The sequence below is a fragment of the Rhinatrema bivittatum genome, chromosome 2 (assembly GCF_901001135.1).
Source record: "Rhinatrema bivittatum chromosome 2, aRhiBiv1.1, whole genome shotgun sequence".
Classification (NCBI taxonomy): domain Eukaryota; kingdom Metazoa; phylum Chordata; class Amphibia; order Gymnophiona; family Rhinatrematidae; genus Rhinatrema; species Rhinatrema bivittatum.
Window position 1 is genome coordinate 781,519,456 of NC_042616.1, and position 17,474 is coordinate 781,536,929.

The 17,474-nt window shown below is 45.0% G+C and overlaps 1 protein-coding gene across 1 annotated transcript in view; it reads right to left on the reverse strand.

The window, feature by feature from the left end:
* ZFAT (zinc finger and AT-hook domain containing) overlaps window positions 1–17,474 on the reverse strand; it is a 466,784-nt gene that overhangs the window by 90,558 nt on the left and 358,752 nt on the right. Inside the window, exon 14 of the mRNA XM_029592065.1 lies at window positions 4,179–4,302. Coding sequence (XP_029447925.1) covers window positions 4,179–4,302 — 124 coding nt within the window. The remainder of the gene's footprint in view (window positions 1–4,178; window positions 4,303–17,474) is intronic.

Below are 17,474 nucleotides of genomic sequence, written 5' to 3' on the forward strand. Positions count from 1 at the left end.
TCTGGTAGTCCTGTGATACTGGTTTCCACCGGGAGAGGAGCGCCCACTGTAAGGTCCTGAGGTGCGCGAAAGCCCAAGGTACAAGGTCGATGGTGGACCCCATCACTCCCAGGAGTTGTAGGTAGTCCCAGGAGGTGGGCTCTGGCAATGCAGAGAACCGTCGTGTGTGATCCCGCAAGGATTGAGCCTTGTCCTGGCGCAGAAAAACTGTGCCCAGTAGGGTGTCGAAGGTCACCCCCAAGAAATCCAAGCGTTGTGAGGGAGTGAGGGAGCTCTTGGAGAAGTTCACTACCCATCCCAGGGAATGTAGAAACCGTACTACTCGAGTCACCGCTGAGCATCCACGATCGAATGACTTCGCCCGGATGCGCCAATCGTCCAGATAAGGATGAACAAGGATGCCTTCCTTCCGGAGGGCTGCAGCCACGACTATCATGATCTTGGTGAAGGTGCGCGGCGCCGTCGCCAATCCGAAGGGGAGAGCCATGAACTGAAAATGCTGGTCCAGGATTTTGAAACGAAGGAAACGGTGGTGGTCCGAGCGGATGGGAATGTGCAGGTAGGCCTCCGTTAAGTCCAGGGAGGCGAGAAACTCCCCCCGATGTACTGCCGCAATCACTGATCGGAGCGTTTCCATGCGGAACCGAACGACTCGAAGGGATTTGTTGACTTCCTTGAGGTCCAGTATAGGCCGGAAGGAACCGTCCTTCTTTGGCACGACGAAATAGATGGAATAGTGGCCCGAGCCCACCTCTCCGAAGGGCACGGGCGCAATAGCGCCTATCTCCCGGAGTCTGTCCAGAGTCAGCTGCACCGCCCTTCTTTTGAGGTCCGAGCCACAGGGAGAAAAGATGAACCTTCCCTGCGGAGGGCGGACAAATTCCAATGCGTAGCCGTGTTTTATGGTATCCAGGACCCACTGGTCCGAGGTGATCCGCGCCCACTCCGTGTAGAAAAACGTTAGCCGGCCCCCAATCCTGGGGACCTGAGGCCCCCCAATCCTGGGGACAGAGGAGTGGGCGAGACTGGCATCATTGTGAAGACTTGTTAGAGGGGTTCCCGGGTCCGGGAGTAGTGCGTGCGGGCCGACGCCCGCAAAAGGAGCGCGACCAGGGCTGAGACCTGGGGGTGGATGGCCGGGCGGGCGCCTGTCTGTATCCCCTGTAGCGCCGCTGCGCTCTGGCTCTGGTCCGAGAAGAAGAAAATGCTCTGGATGGACGAAACCTATCCTCCGGCGGCCGATGAACAGCGTTCTCCCCCAGGGACTTGATGATCTGATCCAAATCCTCCCCGAAGAGGAACTTGCCCCTGAAGGGGAGAGAGACCAGACTGGACTTCGAGGACGTATCTGCCGCCCAGTTGCGTAGCCATAGTAGTTGGCGTGCCGCCACTACTGATACCATGGATCTTGCGAGGACCCGAAAAAGATCGTACGAGGCGTCCGCCCCATACGCCACCGCGGCCTCCAGCCAATCCGCCTGGGCAGCCTCATCGGCCGGCAGATTCTGAGACGTGAGGAGTTGTTGTACCCAAAGGAGACTAGCCCGCTGGGCAAGCGAACTGCACATCACCGCCCACATGCCAGCGCGGAGACCTCGAAGACCCGCTTAAGGAAAACCTCCAACTTACGATCCTGTGTGTCTCGCAATGCCGCACCTCCCGTTACTGGGATAGTCGTCCTCTTCGTGACCACCGACACTGCGGAGTCCACCTTTGGGACCTTGATGAGGTCCAGAAAATCTTCAGGGAGCGGGTACAGCTTTTCCATCGCCCGGCTGCTCTTCAGGGAGGCCTCCGGGGTGTCCCATTCCCTGGTGAGAAGTTGTAAAAACGAGTCATGGATAGGAAAAGCCCGAGCCCTCGGCCGAAGCGCCGCCAGGACTGGATCTCCCTTCTTTGAGGAGGTGACGACAGCGGGAGCCACTGGAGCAGGCGGGTCTGGTGGAGGGTCCAAATCTAATTCCTGAATGATCTGAAGGATGAGGTCGTCCAGTTCTTCCCTCTGGAAGAGGCGTAGGGTACGCGGATCATCCCCTTCTTGCATGCCGTCCCCTTGGCCCGGGTGCGTTTCGAGGGGCGGCGTGGTTCCTGCTCCCTGGCTCTGGGTGCTTGGCTCCTGCAACAGGTGCCCCCGCTTGTAGGGTCTTCCCGAGAGACGTTCTCCCTCGTGTCCTGCGCCTCCGGGCGCTCAGAATGTAAGCTGGCCCCCGTTCCCGCCAAAAATGGCGGAGTGGCCGGCCCGCGCCGCCCGGGCAAAAAAGAAAATTCAGTAAGGGACTGTGAGGTACCTTCCCCCCCGGGAAGGCATCGTGCACAGATGCCCTCCCGGGAAATCCTGGACCCCGGGTCGCCGCAGGCCGCACAGCGCAACGGCTGCGGCATCGGGATCGCCGGGGGAGACATGAAAAACAGCGGCAAAAAAAGAGCAAAAGCCTCGGGGGGGGCCACGCGCACGAAAGCGCCACTGCGGGGGGACCCGGGCGGCCCGCACTGCCCGCTGTCCGCAATTACAGGGGGGTGCTGCGGGGGGGGCCTTCCCGGCCACACAACCCGCCCCAGAAGTCTTTCCCAAGCGCGGCAGCAGCCCACGGGGAGCTGCAAAATGGCCGCGGGTGAGTGAAGAAAAACGAAGAGGCCGGCACCACCAGCTTTCGCAGGCACCAGGAGCTGTGCTGTGAAGAAAAACTACAGAGGAATAAAAGTTACTTACCCCTGCTGCAACGACAAAGAAAACAGCACGGCTGCAGAAAAGAGACAGGAGAGATAAGCCACTCCCCAAAAGGTGAAAAGACCCTGCTTTACTTTCTTTTTTTTTTTTTTTTAAACTTGATACAAGACTTGATACAAACTTGATCCAGAGAAAAAGGCAGCAAAATAATCAAGCAAAAGAAGTGAGAAAGAAGTAAAATGGAGGAGAAGCCTGATTCCCCTACTCGCATCTGCTGGAGTCAGAAGATACTGAACTCCTGCAGAGGGGGTAGTAGTATATATGGATACGCCCCCTCAAAGCTTGTGCTGACTCCATCTGCTGGATTGGGGACATAACCCACTGTCTGGACTGATCCAGGTACGTACAGGGAACAGTGCTTATGCTCTTAGTTTCTTCATTAGCATTTGCTTTCCATTGTTAAAGGATGTTGTTTTGGCCCTTACACTTTTTTTCATACCATTTAGACATGCTGGCAGTTGTTTGGGCCTAATTGCCTCTACTAACTTAAAATCACCCTTGGGATTACTTACATTTTAGTCTGCTAAATGCAAGCACCTTTTGAAACTAGGCATCTAAATTTAAGCAGTCAGTTTAGCTCAAGGTTTCAAAGGAGCTGATTCAGCATCTTAACTCCCAAAGTTAGTCTGTTAACCCTTTTGAAAACTGATTGTATAATACTATATTATTTATTTAACAGTTTTATATACCGAAGTTCCAGTAACAGAGTTACTAATCACTTCGGTTTACATTACAACAGTTTAAATGACAGTATATAGAATAATGTCTTACAATGAACAAGGTGAATTGAACTTGGAAAAAAATATATATAAAATAAAAATAAAATCTTGCAATAAACAAGGAGAATACAATTTAAATACAAAATCCTTTGAAGAACAGTGAATATAATAGCTGGGACTGACTTTGCAGGGCCTATAGCCGACCGTCATGATGTTCAACAGACTAGAGTAATTGGGTTAGGAAAATGCTTGGTTGAACAACCAGGTCTTAAGTCTTTTTTTAAAGGTGGGTGTTGTTTGTTCAAGCCTGAGGTCTGATGGGAGTGAGTTCCAAAGTTTAGGGCCAGCGGTGGAAAGAGCTCTTCTACTTAGTGTTGTTTTGAGAGGATGGGCCTGTAGAATGCCTCTCTGAGCTAGTCTAGTTTATGTTTAGCTATGGTTTAGTGTGCTGCAGGAGGTCACCTAGGAGTACTCTAGTACTCTGTGGAATCTTTCATAAAAATTCAAATACTCTGAGCAGCTCTCCTATAGACTGCAGGAGGCAGAGGCTAGCTGCTAAGTATAAAATCCAAAAGAAGCCATAGAAGTATATAACAAATGTAATTCTTTTACAGTTCTTTACTTTTTAAAGGTGCATAATTCCGTATATTACATTACAGTATTATGCACCATTCAAGATGCATTTTATCCTAGCTGCTTTAGCAAGTATTTCTTTTTAAACTTCTGCTCACCATTATCAGATGTATATCTTAGATCCTGTAGGGCTGCTACAGCTGCTTGAGTTCCTTGTACACCTGCCTCTGCTTCTGTGATGTGAAGATATTGGGTAGATGATTCTTCTGTCCCTTCTGCTAACTGCAAAGCAGAAGCAAACTAATATTTTAAAGCAGAAGTACTACCAAAAACATTTTGAAATTATTCAGTCAGCAGTTAGAACAAACAAAATCATTACAAAATATACCTTTTTGATTTTGATTTAATTTTAAGCATAACAAGTGTTTGAAGTTTCTGATAGATCCTCCTCTATCACATCCATCAAGAAAAGCTCTCAGTTATATCAAGATGCTGTCATGTGGATGATCAAATACCTACTATTGTCCTCATCTTATCTCCGCTTAATTAAAAACAGAACATAAAAACTTTGACAGACTTCAGGAGATTTTAAAAACAGAGGACATGGCCATAGCAAAAGGTTACAGACCTTTTAGTCTAAGAAAATGTAGAACTATAAGGAATATATTAGAGGAAATTAGAAAGAACCAATAGGAATGAACTGAAAAACAGGCATGCTAAATTCTTATGAATGTAGACAATATTTTAATGTAAGAAAAGGGAGTGCTCGAAAACTCCAGAAAGATGGAAGCACAGGGGGGAGTTCTCTGCCGCTGATTTTTATATATCTTAAGAAACATAGAAGTGACAACAAAGGACATAATGGCCCATCCAGTCTGCCCAGCAAGCTCCCATACTTATCAGTTTCCCATACTTATCAGTTACTCAGACCACCAAGGTCGGGGCTCTTGTTGGTTTCTGTTTGAGTCCAATTTCCTTTCACCCCCCTGCTGTTGAAGCAGAGAGCAATATTGGAGTCGCATCAGAAGTGTATCATCAGGCTTTCTGGGTAAGGGTAGTAACCACCACATCCAGCAAGTTACCCCCAAACTTGTTTTCCCAGACTATATTCAACATCCTTGTTGGATATTGTCTGAATCCAATTCCTCTTTTCACCTGCCATTGAAGCAGTGAGCAATGATGGAGTTGCATCAACAGTATGAAGGCTTATTTGTTAAGGGTAGTATCCACCACACCGACAAGTTACTTCCATGCCTCTTACTACATTCCCCTCCCCCCTTGCCAGGGGGGAGGGGAATGTGTTTATCCATTGCCTTTTAAAATCTTTTCAAGTTTTTTGTCTTCATCACCTCCTCCGAAAGGGTATTCCAAGTGTCCACCATCTTTCTCCATGAAGAAATATTTCCTGACATTAGTTCTGAGTCATCCTCCCTGGAGTTTCATTTCATGACACCTAGTTGTATTGGTTTCTTTCCAGCGGAAAAGGTTTGTTGTTGATTGTGCATCATTAAAACATTTCAAGTATCTGAAGGTCTGTATGATATCTCCTCCGCCCCTCCAGGGTATACATATTTAGGTCCTTCAACCTCTCCACATAAGTCTTTTGATGGAAACCTCCCACCATTTTGGTTGCTCTTCTCTGGACCACCTCCATCCTGTCTCTGTCCCTTTTGAGATATGATCTCCAGAACCAAACACAGTAGTCCAGGTAAGGCATCACCAAGGACCTGTACATGGAGATTATCATTTCCTTTTTCTTACTAGATATTCCTCTTTCTATGCAGCTCTGCATTCTTCGAGCTTTAGCTATCGCCTTGTAATCCATGCCACCACCTTGGCCCTCACTCCCAAGCTTCTCATTTTGTTCATGAGTCTTCTATGTGGGACTATCAAAGGCTTTACTAAAATCCAAGTAAATCACATCGAACGCTCTTCCCTGATCCAATTCTCTAGTAACCAAATCAAACAAATCAATCAGATTTATTTATTTATTTAAACACTTTTCTATACCGTCGTTCAGTGGATACCGTCACAACGGTTTACAATAAGGCACATAAAAATTATGCTATGGTATTTTAAGTTAAACAGGTGCCATTAAGGATTGGTAACATAGTTTGTAAATAATATTAATTGGTGAGTGTAATGAGTCATGTCCATTTCTTATTATATCAGATTTATAACCTTTATTAATGAGCTACAATTGAAACTTGAACTGGTTCACAAATAAAATACACATATTGATTTTGGTTATGTGTTCGTTGTTCCATTGTTTTGTTTGTACCTGCATTCCCCTGGGTGCTATTCTCCTTTCTCTTTTTGATCTGGCTCTTTAAAGTAGCCTGTTTTTAAATTTTTCCTGAAGGTTTTGTTGTTACTTTGTAATCTTAACTCCAAGGGCATGGTGTTCCATAGTATGGGTCCTGCCAGGGATAGTGCTCTCTCTCTCTCACCTGTGTTAGTCTTGCTGTTTTGATTGATGGGATAGTAAGAAGTGCTTTGTTGGCTGATCTCAGGTTTCTGTTTGGGACATGTATGCGAAGGGCTGTGTTCAGCCATTCTGCATTTTCATTATGTATTAATTTATGTATGGTGCAGAGTGTTTTGTACTGAATTCTTTTTTCAATGGGTAGCCAGTGTAATTCCTTCAGTGTTTCTGTGATGTGATCTCTTTTCCGTTTGCCGGTCAAGATTCTGGAAGCTGTGTTCTGTAATATTTGAAGTGGTCTTAGGGAAGTGTATGGTAGCCCTAGTAGGAGTGCGTTACAGTAATCAGTGCTTGCAAAGATCAACGCTTGCAGTACTGATCGAAAGTTGGCAGTTGTTAGAAGTGGTTTAAGTCGTCTAAGCACCATGAGTTTAGCATAGCCTTCCTTTACTTTTAGAGATATGTGATGTTTTAAGCTTAGTTCTGTGTCAATTATTACTCCAAGGTTCCTTACTTTGTCTGCTAACTCAATTTTTTGGTTGTTGTTGAGTATAATTGTGTTCTGAATGATCTCAGTCTTTTTTCTTTCTAAATGTATAAATTCTGTTTTCTCAATATTAATTACTAGGTCCATTTGGTTTAGTGGTTGTTTGATGATATCTAGATACATGTTTGCTTTTTTTTATAGATTCATCTGACAGGACCTTCCCCTGGTGAATCCATGCTGAATTGGATTGAGCAACCCATCAGATTGTAGGTAGTTCTCTAGCCTTTCTTTCAGAGTCTCTATTAATTTTCCCACCACTGAGGTGAAGCTAACCGGCCTGTAATTTCCAGCCTCCTTTCTGTTCCCACTCTTGTGAAGTGGGACCACCACTCTTCTCCAGTCATTCAGCAGCACTCTCGTTTCCAGGGATCTATTGAATAGGTTACTCAACAGACTCACCAACACATCTCTGAACTCCCTCAGTATCCTAGGATGAATCTCATCAGGCCCCATGGCTTTGTCTACTTTCAGTTTTCCTAGCTCTTCCCAATCATTCTCTTCCGTAAATGGGTTTTCATTAAATCCGCCCCCATCCACACCCTTGTTAACCAGTGAAGGTCTTTCTCCAGGGTCTTCTTTAGTGAACACAGAACTGAAGTATTTGTTTAATACTTCACAAACTTTTTCTGCCGATTTGAGTTCTAACTATGTCTACAAGTAAAGTTGGTAAATTTATAGCTGGTGCTATTGTTAAATGGGCAAAGCCAGATGTGGCCTGCCAGAGAAGAAGCCACAGAGATGGAGGCATCATTTTCTTGATCCTGGGTGAGCTATAAACTCTGAAGCATATGGTAGTTGAAAATCATGTGGCCACACAGGATATCAAAACTACTAATTCTAAACTCTCAGAATTTCAAAAGCAATTGGAAAAACTTTTTGGATTTACAATGCATATCTGCTTGGCAAAGTTTTTCTCTTTTTCTGCTGTTGTTGCTTCATATAACATGGCTTGTTCAGCTTTTTCCGGTTGTATTCTTAAGTAAGAGTAGTGCAACTTGAGTCTGAAAACAAACTTTTGAGCTCTTTTGATATATTTTACTTTTGACTATTTGCTAGGTGCCTGCAAAGTCCCTTTCCCAGTGTTGCTGTCTCACATAATGCGGCTGGTTTAGCAGTACTTTCAGTTTGTATTCCAATCGAGTGCACCACAGCTGGCGACTAAGAGCATAGCACCTTTTTTTTTTTAAATTACATTACAAATCTGCATTGTTTGAGCTTTCTGTTGGACATTGCAAAATTTATCTTTTTTTCTCCTATGTGCTGCTGCTCCATATAGTGTTATCAAGAACAGAGATAACTGTTCTATCACTGTAAGTGAGAATTATTTTTCTGTTTAATTTATTAATATCTTGTGTCAATTTCATTATCTTCAGAAAAGATCTTCTGGAAAAATTTTTTTCCAGATGGTATTCTAAACATTTTAAAAAATAATTGTCCACTTAGTGTGTAGGTACTGAAGATAACGAAATTGACATAAGATATTAATAAATTAAACAGAAAAATAATTCTCACTTACAGTGATAGAACAGTTATCTCTGTTCTTGATAGGATCATATATTAGTGGATCACTGTTTTCTGTGGTGTTTATATAGAGTTTGCTCCATATAGTATGGCAGGTACTGCTTTACTTTCTTCATCTTCCTAAGCAAATGTACCACACTTGAGACTCAAAACACTGTTTTATGGCCGTTTGCTATATTTTTATTTTAACTTTATTTACTGGGTATTCCCTTTCTCCAGTGTTACAGTCTCACATAATATGGCGCTTTAACAGGTGAATTTTTAAAGGAGTTATGCCTGTAATGTAAAATATCATAGCAGTTTTCAAAAGCTACTTACTCGTATTAAGTGAACTTATCCCTATCAAGTGCAGCACAGCTGGAGGCAGCAGAGTTGCTTACCTCTAACAGGTATTCTCCAAGGGCAGCAGGATGTTAGTCATCACACATGGGTGACATCATGAGATGGAGCCCAATGCTGAAAACTTATGTCAAAGTTTCTAGAAACTTTGACTAGGCCTAGCATGCCCTATACCACGCGTCCACACGGGGTCCCCTCTTCAGTCTTGTAACATAGAATTAAGATAAAAATAAAACAAAAAAAATATAGGAGAAAGCCAACTCCATGGGTGCGAGCAGGTTTCGGGTCATCGGAGAACACCTGTTACAGGTAAGCAACTGTTTTCTCCAAGGACAAGCAGGATTGTAGTCCTCATACATGGATGAGTCCCTAGCTACAGGCTGCTCCCCAACACAAAAGGGGACCAGACGCTAATGGGCAAAACACCACCGGTGCTGTTGATAACATAGGGAGAGACACCTTGAACAGGTTCCTAAGGACAGACTGGCCAAACCTACTGTTGCGTCGGCCATCCCTATCCAGATGGTAATGGGAAGTGAATATGTGGAGAGAACTCCACGTCGCAGCTTTGCAGATCTCCACGGGAACTGCTTGCAAGTGGGCCACCAATGCTGCCATGGCTCTGACAGAATGAACCTTGACATGACCCCCAAGATTCAGTACTGCCTCGGCATAACAGAAGGGGATGCAATCTGCTAGCCAATTGGATAGTGTCTGTTTGGCAACAGCAAAGTCCAACTTATTTCTATCAAAAGAAATAAAAAGTTGGGTGGACTGTCTATGGGCTTCTATCCACTCCAGGTAGAATGCTAAGGCTTACTTGCAGTCCAAACTGTTCCGTGCTCTTTCACCTTGGTGAAAATGGGGCCAAGAAAAGAAAATTGGCAGGACGAATGACTGGTTAAGATGGAAATCTGTCACTACCTTAGGCAGGAACTTAGGATACGTAACTAAGATCACACTGTCATGTAAGAACTTAGTATAAGGTGGATATGTCTTTAAGAAGCTCGCTGACCCTGCATGCTGAAATGACCACCACCAAAAATGACCTTCCAGGTCAGGTACTTCAAGTTACAGGTATGCAGTAGCTCAAAAGGAGCTCTCATCAGTTGAGTTAATACCACGTTGTGGTCCCAAGACAGCGGGAGGCCTGCAAGAAACAACTATAGGCCTGCAAGAAACACAACTATAGGCTGTACAGAAATGGGCGTACCATCTACACCATGGTGGTAATCGCCAATCACACTAAGATGAACCCCGATGGAGTTGGTTTTTAAGCCAGCCTTGGTAGCCAAGCAGTTTTTATGTGTGGCAGGAGAATGGAAAGATCCAAAGGCTGCAGGATTAATCTCTCAACATCCAGGCTGTGAGCGACAGGGTGCGGAGGTTGGTATGCCACAGCCAACCCTGATCGTGCCTGAAGAGATCTGGGGAAGTTTCCAGATTGATCAGTTTCTGGATGGACAACTCCTACAGGAGTGGAAAACAGACTTTTCTCGGCCAATGTGGGGCTATGAGGATCATAGTCCCTCTGCCCTCACAAGGCTTCAAGAGAGTCTTCGCCACTAAGGGAATCGTGAAGAACCCTGCCTCAACGATGGGAAAGGGTGTCAGAGGCTGGTTTGCCATCTGACTTGGACAGACAGCAGAACCAAGGCACTTTCCGGATGCAGGGGGATGCGAACAGATCTATGTCTGGGCTCCACCAGAGGCAGAAAATTCGATTCGCTACCTCCTAGTCCAGGGACCACTTGTGGGGTCTGAAGGATCAGCTCAGCCTATCTGCCCATCATGTTCTCCGTTCTGGCCCTGAGCCCAGGACCAGATCGGGACCGCTTCCTAACACAGGAGGTATGATCTCGTGCTTCCCTGCTTGTTGACATAACACATGGCTACTTGGTTGCTGGTCTGGATCAGGACAATTTTGTTGGACAGCGGATCTCTGAAAGCCCATAGGCGTACTTGATTGCCCAAATCTCCAGGAAGTTGATTTGACAAGAACGTTCCTTAGCAAACCCAGGCCCCTGGGTGCCAAGCCCATCTACATAAGCTCCCCACCCCAGGGTAGATGCATCCATTGTTAGCACAATTTGAGTAGGGAGACTCCCAAAGGAAATCCCCCGATCCAGATTGGAAAGTACCTGCACCAAGATAAAGAGTCCTAGAGAGACGGGATTACTTGGATGCAATCCTGGAGGCTCTGAGTGGCTTGGCGCCACTGCGCCCTCAGGGTTCACTGGCCTCTACACATTTGTATACGTGTCAAGCGAGTGACATGAATGGTCACAGCCATGTGGCCCAACAGCCTCAACATGTGCCAAGCTGATACTTGCTGGCTCTGATGCATCTCTGTCGCAATGGTCGCCACAGCGATGTCCCTCTGGCACGGGAGGAAAGGCCCTAGATTGGAGCCCTGCTAGACACGGTGCAATGAAGTCAAATTGAGATGACTGACTGAGAAGGGTCTTTCGGTAATTGAGTGACTCCAACACCCGAAAGGTCAAGCGCATGGACCAGATGGCCCTGCCTGAGACATGCTCTTGACCAGCTGATCATCAGATATGGGCCAATATGGTCAGGCATTTTGTGAACTCATGGAACGGACATGAGCCCAAACAGCAACACCTGATACTGGAAGTGCTGTTTCCCCACCACAAATCAAAAAGATACTTCCTGTGACCAAGGAAAATTTCAATATGGGTGTATGCATCCTTTAGGTCAATGAAGCATAGCCAGTCCCCTTTTTGCAAAAGGGGGATCAAGGTGCCCAGGGAAATATCTTGAACTTTTCTTTTCTTCGAAACTTGCACGAGGCCCTCAGGTCTAGGATGGGTCGGAGTTCTCCTGTTCTCTTTGGAATCAGGAAGTACATGGAGTAGAATCCCTGCTCTCTTTGCCCTGGTGGTACGGGCTTGACTGCCCTGGTTGTTAAGAGGGAGGAGTGCTCCATTTGTAGTACCGCCTGATGCGCTACCGGCCCACAAGATGGGCACGTAGGGCAATTTGGTGGGAAACCCAATACATTTAATGGGTACTCCTGGCAGACGATGGATAATACCCACTGGTCCAAGGTTACACCGGGCAACAGGTTTGCAAAGAACCACAGCCTGCTCCCGAATGGAGGGTCCATCATACAAAGTACCCGCAACTGGCTTATGCTCTCTATGGCCCAGTCAAAACCCCTTCCTCTGAGTTGACTAAGGAGCCGGCTGGGGCTTGGGAGCTCTCTGCTGCTGGAATGGCCATGGGAGCTCTGATGGTGTGTACAGAATCGAAGAGGCGGAGGAAAGTACTTCCTCTGACAAAAGCAATACTTCCTGGGCCCCTGCCTCGATGGCCTCTTGAATGAGGAGGATGTGTACGGAGTGCTGGTAGTGAGCTGTTGGATGGTTTCATGATGGTCCCAGAGTTGGGCCATCGCATCCTTCACCATGTCCGAAGAGATTCTCTCCAGTGCAGGGCATGTCAGCAAGTTGTTCCTGCACCTCTGGACTGACATCCGAGGCCCGCAGCTATGCCAAACCGTGGGCGCCAATTCCTGTTGCAGAGGACCCTTGATGCCTTTTCGAAAACATCATAAGTCACACGGATCTCATGTTTCCCGAACTCCAAACCCTTGTGCACCAGTGACATGAGGGTGTCTTGCTTCTGTTGAGGTAGCTGCTCAGCCACCTTCTACACCTGCTTCCAGATGTCCCGCCTGCATTGGTTCATGTTCAGCTGGCAGACAGCGATGCGGGCAATAAGCATGGTGCCTTGGAACACCTTTTTCCTAAGAACGACAAACGCTTTGTAGTTATTCTCCGGGGATGCTGAGGAGTGGGTCCAAGAGCACTTGGCCCTCTTGAGGGCGGATTTGGCCATCACCGATTGGTGGGGCAGCTGACACATCGAATCTTGCAGCATTCTGGACGAGTTAAACCCCAATTGACTTCCTATTATACTGTGAGGTGTTACTATATCCTCAGCAGCAACTCCGTAAGGATCTTGTGTACCAGGACCACCACGATCTCCTTAGGAGGCTCCACAAACTGAAGAACCTCAAGTAAGGTGTGTGCATGGCGTCATCTTCAGTCAAAAGTTGGAATGAAAAGGCCTCCGCCATCACGCTGACAAACCCTGTGAAGGTCCTCAGGCGGGGACCTCCTTCACTCCTCTGGAGGAGAAGGGTCTGATGGGAGACCATCCGAATCCTCAGAGGAGGATTCGATCTGATCATACCCTAGGAGTTGTAGGGACCCTCATCCTCATTGTATACCACAGGGGATTGGCACCTAGGTACTTGGCCGACATCCAGAGGTGCAGGCACCGTTGGTACAGGATGGTAACTACAAGCCTCGGTGTCTCTGCCAGCCTCAGCGGAGCTACCTCCCTGGAGGAACCGGCAACGACCACTGTATTCATAGAGGGAGGCCTCGGTGCCCCGCCGGGCACCAGTGCTGTTCTAGGAACCAACAACTGGGTCAGTAAGATACCGATGAGCACACAGTTTCTTCAGAAGCGGTACGAGTATAGATGGCATTGGCTCTGGTGCTATCTGCGCCTATTCCCACTGCTAGCTGGACTTCATGCTCCAGCTCCTCCTCAAATAAACACTGTTGATGCCTACATCGACTGGGAAGAAAGAGAGGTGGCCAGATCTTCCTTGGACCCGCGAGGGGGATTGGCAACTGGCACCAGGACTGGTGGAGACTGTTGTGGACTCTGGGCATCGGTGGAGGTTTGGCACTCCTCACCACAGGGTCATTTTGGGGTACTGTGGCAAAAGCTGGTGCATCCCTGTGCCAGGCATCGTACAGCGATGGTGACTGGTGCCAATGCTTCTTGGTTTTCCTACGATGCTCAGCCCAATCTTTCCCTGGTGCCGAGGTCGAAGACGATGAATCCAACATCTTCAGCCTGGAGGAGATCGACAACAATCTGTCTTTGGCATCCCTATCTACCATCGACTTTGACAGAACAGATGATCCGGCCAATGTCAATGGTGTGGTGTCCATCACTGCAGCTCCGAGGTCCTCCGATGCTGATGCCGCTGATGCCAATGGCTCGGATTTCTTCGACCCCAAAAGGTTGTCCATCTTATGGAATCAAAGTGGACATCCCTTCGAGGTCATCTAGACACACAAACGACAACTTCGGACATCATGTGATACACCCTGGCAGAGGATGCAAACCTCATGAGGATAGGTGATCGACATGGTCCTTGAGCACTGGGTGCATCGGCGGAAGCCAGACATGGCTATGCTGGGGTGAAACAAAATGGGAAAATACGGATTGATGGTGATGGATATCAATGGAAAACGGGCACTGAGGCACTATTATAACGGGGGGAACCGACCGCAAAAGGAAACTTACCTGAATGTCAAAAAGCCTGACTGGGGATACTATGGGGAGGTACTGAGAGGGCCCTGGTGATGGACTTTCAAACAGGCAGCGAAATACCGAAAAAAAGTTCTCCACGAGGCAAAAAGCCAAAGTTTTAGAACTCAATCCAATCATGATGCTGACAGCTCTGTGGGGAAAAAAAAGACTGAAGAGGGACCCTGCAAGGACACGTGGTATAGGGCATTCTCAGTGTTCCTAGTCAAAATTTCTAGAAACTTTGACATACGTTTTCCACATCGGGCTCTATCTAAATGATGTCACCCATGTGTGAGGACTGCCATCCTTGCTTGTCCTTGGAGAAAGAGTACATTGCATTTTGAATTATAATGCATACCTGCTTTGTTTGAACCTGCTGTTGGGCTTTGCAAAGTCTCCTTTTTTTCAGTGATGTTGAGCTATATAACATGGTTGGTACAGTTTTATTTTCTGTTTGCCTTCTTGATCTAGTTTAGCACAATTTGAGGCTAAAAACACACAGTTTTGTGGAATTTTGATATATATTTATTTTGAATTAATTCACTGGGTGCCAGCAAAGTCCCCTTCTTCAATGCTGATGTGTCATATAATGTGGTCAGATTGGCTCTACTTTAATTTCTTTTCCAGCATCAGTGCAATGACAAGCAAAAATGTTTGTTTTTAAATTTCAGGTAACCAATATGAACTGTGTACGTAACTGCTTTTGATTAGGACTCAGCTATGCAGATTCCTCCCTTTTCCATGTCACCTGGGATTTATAAACTCTGGAATGTTATTGCATTGGCAGCTTAGGTAGCTGCCCTGTTTTTTTGCTTGAGAGGTTTTGAAATTCTGTCTTTTCTTTGGTTTCTAATTACTTGCTTTATTTCATTATTCCGGTCATTTACAAATATTGCTTGCATTCCCACAAGTTTTTTTGGTTCTTCTGTAGATGTCTGTTAACATTGTTTCTCTCAATGTTAAATATCTGAACCATCTGATTAAATATGAGAAAATTCTCACGTACCTCAAGAAATTAAATCCAGCCATAGCTTTCTTACAAGAGGCTTATCTTTCACAGTTAATCTTCTAAACTCCAGAGAGAATGGGTTAGGGGTGTATCTTCTCTCTTGTTATTAGCAACAAAAATGGTGTGGTAATTATATTTAATAAAAATTCTGATTATATATTATTGCTCCATTTGTCAGATGCTGAAAGTAGATAGGTGGAAGTCATTATTAAAATTGGAAACATAAGTCTTGCCATACTGGGTCAGACCAAAGGTCCATAAAGAACTGAAAAATGAAATTGCAGACCTACTGTTGGTACTCTGTAAACTATCATTAAAATCAGCTACAGTACCTGAAGATTAGAAAGTGGCCAATCTAATACCAGTTTTCAAAAAAGGTTGCAGGGTTATCTGGGAAACTACAGATGGGTGAGCCTGACATCAATGTTGGGAAAAACTAGTTGAAAGTATTCTAATGAACAAATTTTCTGAAAATATAGATAGGCATAGTTTAAGAGAATAAAGTTAACAGATTTAGCTAAGGGATGTCTTGTCTCATCAATTTGCAACATTATTTCGAAGGAGTAAATAAATGTGGATAAAGATGAGCCAGTTAATATATTATAACTGTATTTTCACAAAGCGTTATTTTATTTATTAGTACCTGGCAGGATGCCAAAAATGTCAATAGATTTCATACTGCTTATCCCAGAGATAAGCAGTGGATTTCCCCAAATCCACTTTATGGACTTTTCTTCCAGGAACTTGTCCAAACCTCATCCTCCAGGAATGAATTCCAGTTTTTAATTATGTATTGAGTAAAAAAAAATATTTTCTCCTATTTGTCTTAAATGTATCACCTAGTAACTTTATTGAACATATCCTAGTCTTTGTACTTTTCGAAACAGTAAACAACCAATTTGCAATTACCCGTTCTACTCCACTCATGATTTTATAGACCTCTATCATATCTCCCCTCAGTTGTCTCTTCTCCAAACTGAAGAGTTCTAACCTCTTTAAGCCTTTCCTCATAGGGGAATTGTTCCAACCCTTTATTATTTGGTTGACCTTCTCTCTATCTTTTCTAATCTGCTATGTCTTTTTTGAGCTGCAGTGACTAGAACTCCACAAATTACTCAAGATGTGGTTAACCATGAAATGATAGAGGCAATGTGATATTCTCTATTTTATTCTACATTCCTTTCTTAATAATTCATAGCATTTTATTTGCTTTCTTGGCTGCTGCTGCACACTGGGTAGAGGATTTCAACATATTACCCATGATGGTTAGATCCTTTTCCTGAATAGTGACTCCCAAAGTTATAATTTGGGTTGCTCTTCCCTACATGCATCACTTTGCAGTTGTCCACATGAAATGATATCTACCATTTAGATGCTCAGTCTCTCAGTCTTGTAAGATCCTCTTGCAATTTTTCACAATCCTCTTGTGATTTAACAACTTTGAATAATTTTGTATCATTAGCAAATCTGATCACCTCACTCATCATTCCCATACCAAGGTCATTTATGAATATGTTAAAAGCAGCTACCTAAGATCCCTGGGGCATTCCACTATTCACCTTTCTGCACTGAGAAAATTGACCACTTAGCCCTCCTCTCTGTTATCTATGTTTTACCCCTTTCTCAATCCACAACAGAACACTGCCTCCTATCCCATAACATTAATTTCCAAGAGTCTTTCAAATCAGTACTTTGTCAAACGCTTTCTGAAAATACAGATATACTATATCAACTGGCTCATCTTTATCCACATTTATTTACTCCTTCAAAATAATGTTGCAAATTGATGGGGCAAGACATCCCTTGGCTAAATCTATGTTAACTTTATCCTCTTAAACTATGCCTATCTATATTTTCAGAAAATGTGTTCATCAGAATACTTTCAACCAGTTTTTCCCCAACATTAACGTCAGGCTCACCCATCTGTAGTTTCCCAGATCACCCTGCAACCCTTTTTAAAAACTATTAGATTGGCCACTTTCTAATCTTCAGGTACTGTAGCTGATTTTAATGATAGTTTACAGAGTACCAACGGTAGGTCTGCAATTTTATTTTTCAGTTCTTTACGCACTCAATTGTATACCATCTGGTCCAGGTGATTTGCTATTCCTTAGTTTGTCAATTTACCCTATTATCCAGGTTCATGATTTGTTTCAGATCCTCTGAATCAGTATGGGTATCTGCCTTTCATCTTCCTCAGTAAAGAATTAATTCAATCTCTCTGCTATGGCCTTATCCTCCCTTAGTGCCCC